A 16,903-nucleotide genomic window follows, 5' to 3' on the forward strand; every position below is an offset into this window, starting at 1 on the left:
TCTGATAATCGTGTCCAGGTATGCTCGTGATGGGTTACGGCTTTGCTTGCTCTGGGTTGTGGTTTTACTTGAGAACAGCTTACTTCTCCAGAAGCGGCTGCACAGTCGTTGAGCTCCATCATTCCATTCCCTGCTTTAGTTATATATCGTTCGAAGGCTTCTGAAAGCCCTCTGTGTCCCTACAGTGCGCTAAAATTCTGATATCACAGACAAGTTTCTCTTCTTTGATTCACATTCTTAAAAGCTTTCTGTTGCCATGGAACTAGTTCCCTTTCTGCTTAGACTTTCATTTCTTAAGCCTAGTCTTCTTTCTTTGCTTTCAGACTTGTTTCCCAACAGTTTCCCTAAATGGCGCCTTTTCCCCTGGCTCTCTGTTATGATTTTTTTTACTAGTTTAAGCTTGGGAATCTCATAAGGATTCAGGCAGCTGGCCAGTACATGGATTATGCTTTTTTAGTATAGAGTTCTCAAGCTCTGTGGTTTTGAGATTCCTTAATGCTCTTTAAAATTAGACTCCATAGAGCTTCAGTTTATATATATGCATGTATATATTTATTTCTGTTGGTGTTTGAATTTTTACATATTAACTCATTTAAAAATAATACAATGGTATATATTAATATAAGCAACATTCTTATGAAAATAGCATTTAAGCAAAGGAACGTAATGAGAAGGTGATGTATTTTATGTACTGTACAGTGCCTGGCCTATAGGAGATGAGTAGTTTGTCCTTCTGTGTTCTGTCTGCTACAGCCCATCCTCTGGTTTCGTTTAGATACTATAGTTAGAAAGAGAAGGAATATTGTGATAACCTTTGCAGATAAGTGTGTTATTTCTCCTTGATACAGCGACAGTATTTAACTGCTAGTGGTTTCTTAAAAATTGCTTTCATTTGAAATATTAAATAGTGTTAGTGAATTTTCATACCAAGTAAAATGTTAAAAAATCTTTGGTATATGTGTCACTTCCAATAGATCATTAAGCCATGACTCATTTTGCAACATGTTAGTCATTTGGAACATCCTTGCTTCATGATGGTGATGATGATGATGTTGTTGATGATGATGTTGATGTGTATGCGCTTGTGCTAACATGAATATCCTCAAAATCAAAACTCACAGTTGTTAATGTTGCCACCTGTCTCTCTTTTTTTTTTTTGTCCCAGTGTTGGGAAGCTATTGAAGAATAAATATATACTTTGTAAAAATTAAATTTATTATTACAAGCTTAAACTGTATCATGGTGGCAAATACTGTTTGTTTCTGTTTTTAAATTGAGAGTGTCATTTTGTTGCATTTGAAAATGCTTGCAGAATACCTAACAACATGTATGGATGATATTGGCCATTTTTTTTTTTCAAATAAAAGTGAAAGGTTGCCACTTTATCTTAACCTCAGGCAGTTACCCCAGCCTTGTCCTGTAGGGAGTCCATCGATGGTTCTGTAATGTAAGTGCTACACTGTCGTTCAAGAAAAGATGTAATAAAATTTCTATTTTACATCTTCATCTAGGGCATTCATAATTTAAATGGGCTTTTTTTCTTCTGCAAGTGTGGCAGAAAGCAGCATTGATTCCTGGTCCATTTTGGTGTCTTGATTTGTGCTTAGATTGCAGTAATTTTAACCCCATTGCTCTTGTCTGTTTTTGTAAATAGCAATTCAGTGAGAGGGCAGCTAATACCTTAAAATTATTAGGAACATAGTGTTGACCTCATAGGCCGTCTGACAGGTTTCAGGTTCCCCTCGGGAATCATAGACTCTTTTCTGAAACTCTGTTTTATTCATCTGATGAAATCTAGTTGCCAGTGCCTACCGAATTTTGGGAAGTTGATTTTTAAAGGAGTGGGAAAAGAGGATGCTGTAAACTATCAGACAGTTAATTTGACCTTCATCTTTAGTAAAATGTTCCCCTGGAACTGGCATAAAAAATGACCCCAGCAGGAAGTGAGCACAGCTTTGGTAATTAGCACCTCTGAGTGACCCAGGTGTACTGGTGGATTGGGTTTTCCAGCATTTGGTCAAACAGCAGGAGTGCCTGCCTTCCGACTTTTGAATACTAAATAGTTTCTTCTTTTCAAAGTCTATGCTCGCTCGTTGCATAATCAGCTAGACACTGGAGTGTTTCTTGAAGTTGCATTTGCAAGAAATGGTTTTAAGATTTGTCAGATAAGGGCTAAGTATAAATAGTAGCTCTGTAGTCTTAATAAATGATTGTTCCTGCAGCATGATATTCTCCGCTAACATTAAGTATATGACTTCCTGATTTACACTGCTCTGCAAAATATAAAGAAATTAGAAGTTTCTAAAAGTGAGTTAAAACTTTGTACTAAAACTTGAGTGATTATAATAAATGAGAAAGTGCCATGCTGGTGGGCACTGACAGCAACACTGCAAGATAGAATTGTGGCCGACTTTGGCATTACACTATTGATGTGGTTGATGCTCTTTGTCATCTTTCATAGACCTTCATTTAGATCTAAATAAACATTGTATTTAGGAAATAATAAAGATGGCTTTACCAGTTTTATGATGTTTAAACTTGTTTTAGTTTTACACATGAAAAGACTTTTGATTGACTGTCACTTTGTAGACCAGGCTGGCCTCGAACTCAGAAATCCGCCTGCCTCTACCTCCTAAGTGCTGGGATTAAAGGCATGCGCCACCACACCTGGCGTCTGTCCACTCTTAACTCTGCATTCTGCTGGCTTTAGCTTTCATCATAGACTGCCTTCTTTCTGAAGATAACATTTAAACTTTGAAATGCTAGCTGTGAGCTCCAGTTTTTTCCTGGTGCTCTTACCCACTCAGAAACATCATGTGCCTTTTCTGTCTTCTTGCGTTCCCTTGTTTCCATGAACACATTTCACCTAGCAAAGAGTGACACAGCTTGTTAACATCAGATCATTCTAATTGTTTCCTTGCCATAGCCTGAGGCTTGTGTGATTATGTTTGCTAGTAGGTAAACAGTTAAAATTAGATTCACTTCTCAGAATGGGGTACATGTATCTAGCTCATTAATTATTTTTTCTTCTTAAATTGACTTTGATTTGTAGAAATCCTTGATGAAGGAGACAGTGATTCAAACACAGACCAAGGAGCTGGAAGTAGTGAAGACGAGGAGGAGGAAGAGGAGGAGGAGGAAGGAGAAGACGAGGAAGGAGGTAAAGTATGGCTTTGTAAACACTCTGGGAAGAGGTGAGTTCTGAGGCACCACTCTAGAGTGGCTTTCTCTGCTCACCAAGGAAGGATTGTGAAGGATGCCCTGCGGTGTGGTGGGGGAAGACAGGGGACACTTTTCAGCACCTTCTCTGACAGAACACAGTCCCTAAAGTATTAAACAAGGATGTTCAGTTTTTCCCAACAACATAATTTTAATTTGATATTTTAGACCTTCAGTTCTAAAGGTACATTCATGTAGAGGGTGTGTGATTTATGTAACCTTGGCAAGTGTGTGACAGATGTGAATGACTAGATACTTGCTATTCATTTTGGCAAAATAAAGTAGGGAGGCCAACAACTACATTTGTACAGAAACAGATTCATGTTCTTCCTCTTTGGTGATTACATCACTCCACAGAAAAACAAGCTCAGCCTTTACTTTGGTTGAGTATCATAAAATAGCAGCCACATAAGCCAGGCATTACTTACCTGAATTATATATCTGGATATATTTAAAAAATTATATATACATGTACACACATACACTATACACACACACATACACATATATGTATATATATGGGTAATGTATGTTTTACAGTTAAATTGTTGCTCTGTAACTTTTTTGTTTTTTAAGATTTTATTTTATGTATATGAATACACTGTAGCTGTCTTCAGACTCACCAGAAGAGGGCATCGCATCCCATTACAGATGGTTGTGAATCACCATGTAGTTGCTGGGAATCGAACTCAGGACCTCTGGAAGATCAGTTAGTGCTCTTAACCACTGAGCCATCTCTCAAGCCCCCATTCTGTAACATTTTATGAAAACACACACACATAAAAAAAAAAAACCAACAAAAAATAGATTGGATTTCTCCATTTTTTCCTTTGAAGCCTGTCATCTTTAATAAGTCACCTAAATCTCTATATATTACATTTCCCTTTAGAATTTCTTGTTTAGAATATTAATAATTACGTATAAGAAAAGTTTCCTCATATCAATTAACAGATTTTGACACATAAACACATCGGACAGAGCCAACCTGCCAGAACCCATTGTTCTGTTAAACTGAATTTCAGCCCATCCAGGTCATCTACTTAATCAACATTGTTTATGACTCTAGAAATAATATTCTATGAAGCCTCAGTATCAGACAACCCCTTCTATGGTGTCTAAATGAGTTTGTAATATAGAGGCAAACATAAAATAAAACAATAAAATGATAAATACTCATGTAAATATAAGTTTTGTAATTTTATTCTAAACCAAGGCTTGGGACTCCTGGGGTTCTTTGTTCTGTGTCCTAGTAGATTGCATTCTGTGTTGATGGCATAATTATTACAAACATAATTATTTTGGTGTTATGGACTCTGATCCAACAAAATGATATGGCAAGAGACAGTGACTCCATTAATCCTACAGATACCATTTTACAAACAACGTTGTAATTATTGAATTTGATTATAGAATAAACTTTTTATATTTTTATAATTGTTATGTTTAATTTATTTCAGGGCAAAAAGTAACTATTCATGACAAAACAGAAATCAACCTAGTCTCATTTCGCCGTACAATCTATCTTGCCATTCAGTCAAGGTAAGAGTCTATAGCTCAGTTGATCTTTTATTTTTATTTTGGATAAGAGATGGGTAAGCAAGATCAGTGATCACACTAAGAGTCTGAATACAGAGACTTAGACATCGTTTCAGCATTCCCACAGTGCTTGCTTCACCCTGTCCTGTACTCAAGCTCAGAGGCCCCAGCACGTCTGTTCTGTTCTTAGAAAGTAATGTGTCGTTACTTACCGAAATGTCCTAATTGTGTTACCTGAATAGATGCTGTTTTCTTTTTAGTGGGTCATTTCCTGTAGTTAAACCTTAAAAATCACCAGCTCTCTATTCAAAGCTATCACAGTATTCGAGTGTTAATGACAATTCCATGGCTCCTCCTCCTCTGTGGTTGTTAATCCAGGTTCTGTTGAGAAGCACGAATCCTGTGCAGATGCAGTGGGTAGAAATGGGATTGGGAGTTACACTTGAGGAGGTTTTTGAAGACCCCTTGAAGTAGTATTAAGAAATACCAGGATATCATGAAAATAAATCTCTTTTCCTTTGAAGCCTACGTGTTCCATTTGAAGAGAAGTGCACAAGACCTGTAGATGCTTAGTCCATCTGTTGTTTTGCATAGGAATCAGCCTGTTGGTTTACTGGGCACACGTTTACATTTCACACGGGAGGAGGGCTGTTTTCTGGTTGTGGTTGTTGGTAGGTTCTGAGAGTATGATGATGTCATAGCAGTATTGAGTCACAAGTAGGAGTCCTCTTGTTTTCATCGTTTGAAAACTTCAAATAGAGGACTACAGCAGAATGTGGGTTAGAAAGACGTTTTGTTTATCTTGACCTATCTCTTTGTCTTGTGCATGAAGAAACTTGTAGTTTTTCTGTACAGCCAGAAGTTGAGAATGTTTTTAGTTTGCCACCCCTGCTGTCCTTTTCAGACATCCAATGTTAACCATCAGAAGCAGATCATTCTACCGCTGCTGTCAGCACTGACTGAGAAGAGGTTCAGTGCAGCTCTGAACAACTGACTAGCAAAAAACCCTTGTTTAAGTTACCTTAACTTTGCTAATCTCTGATTCACAGAAATTACCAAAAACAAAAGCACCAAGACACAAACGGCAGCTACTCTTACACAGTAGCTCTTCCTCGTCATTGTGCCCACAGACCTTACATGACGACCAGCCCATGCAGTTATCTGTGACAGTGGTTGCTAGACTTAAAAACCCACACGCATTACAGGAAAAGCACAAGTGATCAGTAGATGCACTATGGAGGGCTTACAAATGAGACTCTTTGGTGATAAGTCTCATAAAATATGTTTGTTATCAAATGTCTAGACAGTGAAATGCTGTCATTGCTCACCAAAAGCAAAAGATTAACTTCTTTTTTTTTTTTTTTAAGCAATGGAACTGGGTGTTGAATTTTATTAGAGTCACAAAAACATTATTGTGAGTAAATGCTTTACAGAAAGCCTTTGGAAACATGAGCCAAGGGCTTTTGTTTATTGGAAAACAGTAAAGGGAACAAATGGGTGATCACTGACTAAAATACATGATCAAATGTCTGGTCTGTGCCTCCTTTGAAAGTGGAGTTGCTCGTGACTTGTTAGGAGTGTAGGGAGTGCTCTGATACATGTCAGCTTGGAGAAGGTAGGCAGAACAGAGCTGTGCCTCTGCTGTCTCAAGACAGGAGGGACACTATATGTCAGCACTGCTTGCCTACCCTGAAAGGAGGTTGGATTACAGATCCCTGCCCCCTCGTGTGTGTGTGTGTGTGTGTGTTTTCTAAAGTCTTTATAGCATCCAGGCTTGATGAAATGAAGTGGCTGAGTCAGATGGTGTGAGAGCGTTTCATGTAATCACTTGGGGGAATCTGAGGATTGAACCTGGTTATGCTCAGTTTCTTCCACCGAGCAAGCTGTGTTCCAGAACCTTGCTTCAAGAAATCTTGTACAAACAAAAGTCAGTTGACCACTGAGCTATTTAGGAATTGGCATTTAAATTTTTTTTCTTGATGACTAGTTTGCTGGTCATCATTTCTCCCTGTTGTTATGATTCCTAGATTACTCTAGTAGCTGGCTTTGTGTGGAAGGTGAAGCATCCCCCTCATTCTTGCTCCTCAATGGTGGTCAGTGTTTACATTTTTAAGATTGTATCAGAGGGAGATGGACTGCAGTGTCCCTGACAATAAAGTTTCTTAAATTGGACACATTGACATAATCATTTTTTTTTTTTTTTGGTTTTTCGAGACAGGGTTTCTCTGTATAGCCCTGGCTGTCCTGGAACTCACTTTGTAGACCAGGCTGGCCTCGAACTCAGAAATCCGCCTGCCTCTGCCTCCCGAGTGCTGGGATTAAAGGCGTGCGCCACCACGCCCGGCGACATAATCATTTTTAAATACTACTTCAACACCAGCATCTTGTGTTGCATGTAACTTTTCTTTTTTCTCTTTTTTTAAAAATCTGTTATTTTGTTTATTTGTATTTCAAGTGTTATCCCCCTTCCCGGTTTCCCCTCCGAAAATCCCCCATCCACTCCCCCTCCTCCTGCCTCCATGAGGGTGCTCCCCCACCCACCCACCCACTCACTCCTGCCCCACCATCCTATCCTTCCCCTAGGCTGGGGCATTGAGCCTTCACAGGACCAAGGGCCTCTCCTCCCACTGATGGCAGACAAGGCCATCCTCTGGTACATATGCAGCTGGAGCCATGGGTCCCTCCATGTGAACTCTTTGGTTAGTGGTTTAGTCCCTGGGAGCTTTAGGAGGGGGAGTCTGGTTGGTTGATATTGTTGTTCTTCCTCTGGGGTTGCAAACGCCTACACCTTCAGTCCTTTCTCTAACTCCTCCATTGGGGTCCCTGTTCTCAGTTTGATGGTTGGCTGCAAGCATCCACCTCTGTATCAGTAAGGCTCTGACAGCCTCTCAGGAGACAGCCACATCAGGCTTCTGTCAGCAAGGACTTCTTGGCATCAGCAACTGTTAGGGTTTGATGGCTGCATATGGAATGATTCCCCAGGTGGGGCAGTCTCTGGATGGTGTTTCCTTCAGTCTCTGCTCCACTTTTTGTTCCCATATTTCCTTTAGACAGGAGCAATTCTGGGTTAAAATTTTGTGATTTTTGTGATGATCCCTCAACCTGGGGCCATGCCTAACCTCTGGATATGGTCTCTACAGGTTCTCTCTCCCCTTTGTTGGGTATTTCATCCCTGTTAGGTCCTGGGAGCCTCTTGCTTTTCTGGTATCTGGGACTTGCTGGTGGCTACCCCCAGTTCCGCATCTCCCATTGCTACACACCTCTTTTCAATTTCCTGACCCTCTGTACATCTCGCCCGTCTCCTCCCACATCTGATCCTTCCCCCAACCCCTTTGCATGTAACTTTTCATTGCCCCACCTATGCTCCGGAACAGGCCACACTGCCAGGCCCTCCCAGTGCAACAATCATGTCAGGAAGATAATAATTCAGGAATGCATTTTTATAACCCTTATTATTGTTTTAAAATGGCAAATAATTTTGTTTGGCCACTTAAAATGCCCAAAATACTCAGCAATGGTAATTCATATAGTATTTATAGCTAATGCAACTTCAGAATCATATGCTTTAAAAGAAAGAGTGTGTGTGTGTGTGTGTGTGTGTGTGTATGTACACACTGCAAAATGTATGCTTTTTTAATCTGCAGTTAATTATTTTACAGTATTTGCAAAGTTGTTCAAACATTGCTAAAATATTTTTGACACTCCAGAATGAATTCTTTTTCCATTAGCAATTATTTTGGTCCTTTCAGCCTCTTGTGATCCATGGGTTTACCTGTTCGGAATACAGGATTATATTGTGTGTGTCCTTTGGGTCTGGCTTCTACATAGCAAGGTTTATGGTTCCTCATGCTGACACATGCTTGTACTTTGTCATTTGTAGAGTTAAATGCCCTAATATTATATATATTTATAGCTAAAATAATAACCAAGTAATATTATGACAGGTAAAGAACACTATAATTTATTTACTGTGACTATCTTGTCCCCATAGTTTAGATTTTGAAGAATGTGCACACAAGTTGCTGAAAATGGAGTTTGCAGAGAGCCAAACAGTACGTCAATGCCTTTTTTTTTTCTATTAGGAAGTACATATTGATTATTAAAATGTTTAAGGAGGTTAATGGGTTTTGTGAATTGAAACAATAAAATGAGCCGGGCAGTAGTGGCGCACACCTTTAATCCCAGCACTTAGGAGGCAGAGGCAGAGACAGATGAATTTCTGAGATCGAGGCCAGCCTGGTCTACAGAGTGAGTTCAGGACAGCCAGGGCTATACAGAGAAACACTATTTCGACCCCCCTTCCCCAAATAAAACAATAAAATGATAAATACTCATGTAAATTTAAGTTTGGTAATTTTATTCTAAACCAAGGCTTAGGACTCCTGGGGTTCTTTGTTGTGTGTCTAGTAGATTGCATCCTCTGTGGATGGCATACTGGAGTATTTGTCTCTAAGCATGGCATCCTCTGTGGATGGCATACTGGATGGAGTATTTGTCTCTAAGCATGGTACTTACCCAGAACTTCTGGGTGGTTGCCTGTTAGGGCACAGGAGGACTCTGTTCTTTAGTATCACTTGATCCCTGTCTTATGTATGCACTAGAGAATTATTTTGAGAGGAACTACAACAATCACATGCCTGCTCAAGTTATGTACAGACGCATTTGTATTATTGTTTCATTCTCAGTTTATTCATAGAAAAAGAAATTGGTTGTATGCTTTGTGTCAGAGAGCAAAGGGTCAGGCATTTAATGCTGCACTAAGTACCTAAAGTCTTCTATTAGCCTCATGGGTCTTAAAGTTTCCTAAGTGGTATCAGAGCCCTGATGCTAAGGATAATAAACACCAAGCTGAATAAAGAATTTAGTAATGTTTTTCCTACTTGTCACCTTACATTCTTTTTTAGGTCTTTGGACCCTTAGCCCAGGCTATCTTGGAGTTGTTGCTCACATCTTGTTTTACATATCATAGAGCTACACAGAGGGAGTAGTGAATGTATGTGCTCCAATAGGCTGCTCAGTTTCCAGTCTCTTGGTCCTGAGCTGTGTCAGGATTAGATGGTCATCTGTACTGATTGGTACACTGCTGCAGACCCACTTCCTGTTTTCCTAAGTAAAGCTTTATTGGAGTAAAAACATGCCCATGCTTACTGACTGACCCTGACCCTGTTGTTTTCATACCACAGCAGTAGAAGGAATCCCTTTGACCAGTGTTACACTGGCCCTAACCTGTAAAATAATTAGTGCTTGGGCACTAATATATATAGTGGAAAAAATTCTTGATTCATTATTGAAATGCTGAAATTTTATAAAACCAATTTTTTTAACATTATAAAAGTCTGTTTTCCTTTTTAATTTGTGCAGTCTATATACTAATAACAGTTCCTGTATGTTTTCTTGACTATAGTTGATATGTCATCTTTAGAAGGAAATAAATCAGTAAATTAACCTTTACAGTTAGAATTGACACTGAAATTACTGTGTGACCATGTTACATTTGTGGAATGTAATTAAGTCATTACAATTTTTATCCATGCTAATCTAAAGGGTGGTTGTTCTAGAGCTGTCCTCAACATATTTTGATTATTAATTACTATTTGGGAGTATCTTAATGCATCTATTTTTTGTATGCTAATAGACTCCTAAAATTACTCAGATAATTGATAGGTTAAAAAAATGATCACAAACTATAGGTAATAGTGCTTATCATTGTGCATAGTCTAGGGAAAAGAGTGGTTCACCCTGTGAGAGGCTCTGCCAGCAGTGGCATTGGCTTGTTACTGCACTTTGTGAAAATATGGTTAACATATTGGACAACACAATACTAGTAGGAATAATTGAAAGTGAATTTTATATTATATATCAAGTTAATCTAATGGCATAATTTAAAAAGGCTTTCAGTACCAGATGAAATTTTGACCGAGTGTATCTTTCTAGAACTTAACACATCCATAAACATGTTACTGAATTGGATTAACTTGTGACTGGTTTGCTTCTTTCTCTCTTTCTTTGTGTCTGAAAGCACTCTGGTGTTTTCAGGGGATGCCTCTGGCAAGGCTGCTCCATGCTAAACCATCTGTTTCTAGAGCAACACTGTGCAATAGAACTCTTCAGTGAGGACATAGTCAATGCTGACTGGTTAGGGCAGCAGCAACTAGGCACATACAGCTGTTGGTTATGCAAAAACTCCTAACAGTTTGTACTTAAATCATACCTTAGTGACTGTAACAAAATTTCAGAATAGTTCATTGACATTTTAAAAATAAAAGCTTAACTGAAGGAATACACATTTAATTTGTATAGGCTCGTTTGTGCTTAGAGAATGAATGTGTTCTAGCTAATGTGTTTGTAAAAATGTAGACATTCTAATAAGAGATTTATAGAAAAAGGTACTTGTACAGTGGCCTCATTCTGTCTCTGCTTGCTACGTTACCTGAATCATTTCCTCATGGAATTGCTGTCTGCTCCCTTAGAATTATTTCAGGAATTATTAAACCATACTTGTCAGTTAATTAGATGTCAGCCATTTGTGATAGTAGATTTTCTTATCAGGGGTTTATTCATTAGTGCTAACATTTTTCACAGAAAGGTTTTTCAAAGCAGTTAAATAGCTGGTTGAACAATATATTTCAGCAGTTATAGGATTGGTCCATCCATCCTTAGATTTCCCTCTGTAGATAGGTCTGTACATCGTGTCCATTCCTCTGTGGACTTGTACATAGAATGGTCATCCCCTTGTAGGTAGGCTATAGTCAAACATTTATTTCAAGACTTAGAAAATTGAATCATAAACCTGTTCCTTTTATTTTTTTACATTTTTAAAAATCAACTAGAAGGTCATTTACATTGAAAAAGTGACCATTTGTCCTTCTGTAAATACTTGTGTCTTTTTTTTTTTCTATACTAACCATCTAAGTATAAGTTTAATCTAAATCTTAGGTATTTGGGTTGGTGAAAATAAATGTAAAAGAATTCCACACAGAAGTCTTTAAAGAAAAAAATCATGTCATGATTTGACCTGGTTCGTGCCCTAAATTGTTTAGAAATGATTCATACTTTTGATTTAGAATGTCATTTAATCAAATTATCATAAATAGCTTTAGATGATACCAGCCAGTCTAAAGGCTTTTTAAAAGTGATAAACTTGACATTGAGTTTTTAAAAATAATTTCTCAAGGTTTTCAAAAATTTTAAGTCTAGTTTGAAAATACAGTCACTATTATCGTTGTAAATTGTCATATAACATAGTTCCATTGTGTCCTGGGTCATTAATGCAAATTTCCTTTCCAAACAGAAAGAACTCTGCAACATGATACTTGATTGCTGTGCCCAACAAAGGACCTATGAAAAATTTTTTGGCTTGTTAGCTGGGGTGAGTTACAGCCTTGATTGTCATGTCAGGATTTCATAAAAATCCCCCCCAAAATTCCTAAGGATAGTATAGTGAATTACTGATTGTATTTTGTGGTCTGGTCTATCCTTAGTTAACAACATGTTTTAGTTTTTTCCCCTGGGAGCACATTGTTCTCTCTTTCAGTTTCCTTTCCCACTTCATTTTGCAGCACATTAAATTTGTTACCATTTTTCTACAATTTCTTGAAATTATAAATACTTTGCAGCAATTTCCCAATATAAAACAACTAAATGGTCTTCAAAAACTCAAAGCAATTACTAAACTCAGGAATCTGTTTAGGCAGCATAGGGTAAATGTGACCTTAAAAAAAAGAAAAAAAAAAGAAAGAAAGAAATGTTTGTGTCATTTTGAATTGTGTCTTTGTATGTGTCAGGCACATGCATGTGAGTGCAAGTACCTGTGTCGACAGGCTGGAGGTGAGGGAGGGGTCTCTCTGGGGCTGGAGTTCCAGGCTGGTTGGAGCTGCCTGATGTGGCTGCTAGGAACTTAGCTTAGGTCCTCTGCAAGAGCATGTAAAATACTAAGCTTTGACCCATCTTTCTGGTCCCTAAAGTATATCTATAAACTATTTCCAAGGCAGATATATATATAATGCAAAATGTATCTGTTTAGGATCAACTAAATGTATAACTTTATTCTAACATATAAATCTAGATAGAGAGAAACTTTGTGTAACTTTTTTGAACATTTACCACAGAAAGATAGGGTGATAGATGTCTCTTGAAGGTGTTTACAAACATTTAACTTAGGAATTTAGGAATAGTGAGTTCAGTTGTATTGACATTCAGTTTCTGCTGGGGTTGACTTTCAGTTTTCTTCCCTATAGCGATTTTGTATGCTGAAAAAGGAATACATGGAATCATTTGAAAGTATATTCAAGGAACAGTACGACACCATCCATCGCTTAGAGACAAACAAATTGAGAAATGTTGCTAAGATGTTTGCTCACCTTTTATACACAGATTCACTTCCGTGGAGCGTAAGTAATTGGATCAGTGTTTGCTCTTTATTCCTAACCCCCGTTATTGTCAAAAATGCATTAATTATGGTGTGACCACACTTATCCTATCAGTAAACATGAATTAAAATGAATGTGTAGTGCACTTTGACTGCACCTGCTATCTTTGAAACACATTCATGGAAATATAAGGCCATGTCAGACAATATGCATGTGTAAGAAATCCTGTTGTGGGTTATACATAGCAGCCAAACCCACGTTGCTTTTCAGTAGTGATGACTGGCAATATTTTCAGGGAAAATATGTATTTGCATACTTGACATCTGTGTGCATATTCGTCCATACTTTATTAACAAAGGAGAGACACATATCCCTATTTTGGTGGCACTTGTGCCTCAGAATTACTGTCCATATTTCCTGAAAGAATAACTTTTTCAAAGTTCCTCTAATTTAGACTCAAGAGAAAGGATTGTTCTAGGAGCCTGTGATAAGTAGATATTTTTGTTTAAGCAATGGGAAGGAGATCCTGGGATCATACTTAGAATAAAGAAAGCCATTCTTAGTGGGGAAATGTATACCAAATTGAGCATTAATCCCATATTTATTATGGAATTACTGTTCATTCAAATGCTGTTAGGTAGCTATCACCTGCATGTCCAGTCACAATTCTTGGTAATGGATTTATTTTAGGAATGTTACCATGTATTTATGTCAGGAAAGTTACCATGTAAGAGAAAAGTTAAGTCTACGGCAATCATATGTCATAAATAATCATATAGTCTAAGTGAAGTAAAGTTGCTAGAAGAATTTTAATAAAGAGAAATCACATCCCAAAGGAAAAGAAGAAGGTTACGATGTAAAATACCACAAACAGATGGTGGAGTGAGTCTCCACCCCTGCTCTTAGGAGTACCAGATAAGTTTCTATATAGTACTTAAGGACTAAGTATATCCAACTATATTCAACTGGCACTTTTAAACCAACCCAGCAGCTAATCATAATAACCCTTTGCTTCATTTCGCCTGTTCTAGAAAAGAAGCCAAGTTTTAAACAATTGGCTAAAAATAGGCTTCCAGAACACACAGTCCATAAAAGCTACATGGCTTTTTTTCTTCTGTTTTGCTTTTAAAGTCTGTGTTCACAAGTTAGTTTGTAAAAGCTGTAAACTTAGTTTTCAGGATACATCATCCGTCATTTTGTGTTTGTTTTTATTTGTGTGTGTGTATGTGTGCTAACTTACTATAGCTAATGCCCTTGGTGGCACTTTGCTTCGTCCCTTGTGCACACCACATTCTGCTGAGGGATGTTTGCGAGCAGTCTTTACTTTGATGTTACACGCTCAAGACAGGATATCTTCTCAGCTATAAAAAGCACCTCCCTCAAGAAAAAGAACGAAACCTATTTCTGTACCGACTTAGCATTGGGAAATTAATATAGAGAAGTCTTACGCTTTGCCAAGAAAGAATCCATGTCTGCATGAGGGACGTGCTCAGAGGTGCTGCTCCGAGATGGAAAGTCCTAGTCCTTCTGAGAGAGTGTAAACTGCTTGGCTACTGGATCTTGTCTTTCAAAACAAAACAAACAAATGTTTTTTCATCCTCTCCTTTCATTTTCAGGTTCTTGAATGTATAAAACTGAGTGAAGAGACCACAACATCGTCTAGTCGAATTTTTGTCAAGATCTTCTTCCAGGAACTATGTGAATACATGGGTCTTCCTAAACTGAATGCGAGGTTAAAGGATGAGTAAGTTGACTCCTAACAGTTTAAGTTTAGACTTCCTGTCTATGGAAGTTCCCCACGGTAGCACATACAGTTGTACTCTGACAGGGCAAAGCCCTCTGGGACTTTGGGTAAGGTGAGCATGCCACATGCCTCCAGGCCTGAGACGACATGTGCTTTTCTGGGCTTTGTTCTAGGACTGTCACAAAAACTTCCATTTCACCTTCCCTATTGCTCGTTAGCACTACGATTGGCTTCAAATCCATTCTGCTCATGTCACATGTTATTCCAGTATCTCATTTCTCCACTTTGGTTCCATATAATGTGTGTACTTTATCAGGCTCATCTCCCTCCTCAGGAAGATGCACTAGTGACACCAGCATCATGAACTTGTAGTGATGCCTGAGTACTTACCACTGTGACAACAGAAGCTGTCTCTGATGTGTCTAACAAACTTAGTCTTCCGATAATTCACCCTTTTCTGTGAAACACTCACTGCCTCCTTCCTACGCTTTTCCAGTGCTTCTACACAATTTAGATGTGCATACATATGTACATAAAAAGAAAAGCTAAGGAAGGCCTTTACATTTTTCTGTGCATGCCCACAATACATACTTGTGTGCATATAACCATGTACATATGTTATTTGCCATCTCTATCTTAGTGTGTATAAAGTTTCCAAATCTGTTGTGTAATTACAGAAATCAACTTTAAGGGCCAGTGAGATGTCTCAGTGATTAAAGGACACCAAGTCTGAAATAAGCTGGGTCCTTGACAGCCACAGGTGGAGGGAAAGAACCACCTCCCACATATCCTCTTACCTGCATGCACACACACACACACACACACACACACACACACACACACACTACAAAGGCATTTTTTTTAAGAGACGAACTTCAGTGACTTGTTCCTCGTTACCTATTATATTTAGGCAGCCTTATGTATAAATGCATAAACCACTTTCTTATATTTCACTTATTGATTTAATATGTAGAAAATCTGATAGGTGGCTATAGGCACTTTCATTTGCACTTTCTCCATTTCCTTCATTCCTTTTTCCATTTCAGAACTCTCCAGCCATTCTTTGAAGGTCTGTTACCCAGAGACAACCCACGCAATACCCGGTTTGCCATCAACTTCTTCACTTCCATAGGTCTCGGAGGATTGACGTAAGGATCATTTGCAGAATTTTATCTTTAGTTACAACATTATGTCAAGTGCCTGGTATACATAGTGTAACACATTACATCTGTGTTAGGGATGAACTGCGAGAACATCTGAAAAATACGCCCAAGGTCATCGTAGCCCAGAAACCAGAAGCTGAACAAAAGAAAACAGCCCTGACATCTTCATCTTCAGAGTCTTCCTCGGCATCCGATTCCTCTGACTCAGATTCTGACAGCAGCGAGAGCAGCTCAGAGTCCTCTAGTGAAGCCAGTGACTCCTCTTCCTCCAGCACTCAGAGCTCTACCTCAGGTATCAAGGCTCATTCAGATATTACCCTGCTCATTTCTAACAAGTGCAGGGCTCAATTGCTGCTTACTTATTTTTGCCATCTATTTAAAACATCTATTATTGGAGATGATCATGTGTCACTGATCACAGTGTTCTATCTGTTTCAGAAGCCTCTTAGACAGAGCTAATTCATTGGCAACTGCGATGCCAGGAATGTCCATGTACTAGTTTATAGGGTCCATCCTGAGGCTTCATTACAAGGCATGTGGGTTTTAGTTGTAGGAGTCAAGCTTTATGTGGCTACTTGACATCATTGTACACATCAGACGGCTCACTGGCGGCTTTGCCGTACCTAGCTTTCCCCAGATCAAGTGCTGGTCCTTTAGAACTTGTCTTTGCTAGCCTGCTCCCTTTGTCATGGCAGCTGCTCTTCTGATTTGTAAGTCCATCACTTAGTCTTGCCTCTTGTTTTGCTGAGACAAGATCTTACAACATAATTAAAGCTAGTCTTCTTCTCACTGTGCAGCCCAGGTTGATCTCTGTGACCCCCCGGCCTTCCGAGTGCTGGGTTTTCAGCAATCCTGCTGTAAGCGTCATCTTG

At 38.6% G+C, this 16,903-nt stretch overlaps 1 protein-coding gene across 4 annotated transcripts in view; it reads left to right on the forward strand.

Annotated features, from left to right (window-relative positions):
- Positions 1-16,903, forward strand: part of Cwc22 (CWC22 spliceosome associated protein) — a 50,312-nt gene that overhangs the window by 26,093 nt on the left and 7,316 nt on the right. For all 4 annotated transcript variants that reach the window (XM_085834740.1, XM_021186238.2, XM_085834741.1 and 1 more), the window contains 8 exons: positions 3,053-3,160; positions 4,677-4,758; positions 8,747-8,807; positions 12,047-12,124; positions 12,993-13,145; positions 14,741-14,868; positions 15,915-16,016; positions 16,106-16,323. In XM_085834740.1, coding sequence (XP_085690866.1) covers positions 3,053-3,160; positions 4,677-4,758; positions 8,747-8,807; positions 12,047-12,124; positions 12,993-13,145; positions 14,741-14,868; positions 15,915-16,016; positions 16,106-16,323 — 930 coding nt within the window. The remainder of the gene's footprint in view (positions 1-3,052; positions 3,161-4,676; positions 4,759-8,746; positions 8,808-12,046; positions 12,125-12,992; positions 13,146-14,740; positions 14,869-15,914; positions 16,017-16,105; positions 16,324-16,903) is intronic.

The sequence above is a fragment of the Mus caroli genome, unplaced genomic scaffold (assembly GCF_978045245.1).
Source record: "Mus caroli unplaced genomic scaffold, Mus_caroli_1 scaffold_2, whole genome shotgun sequence".
In the NCBI taxonomy this organism is placed as follows: Eukaryota; Metazoa; Chordata; class Mammalia; order Rodentia; family Muridae; genus Mus; species Mus caroli.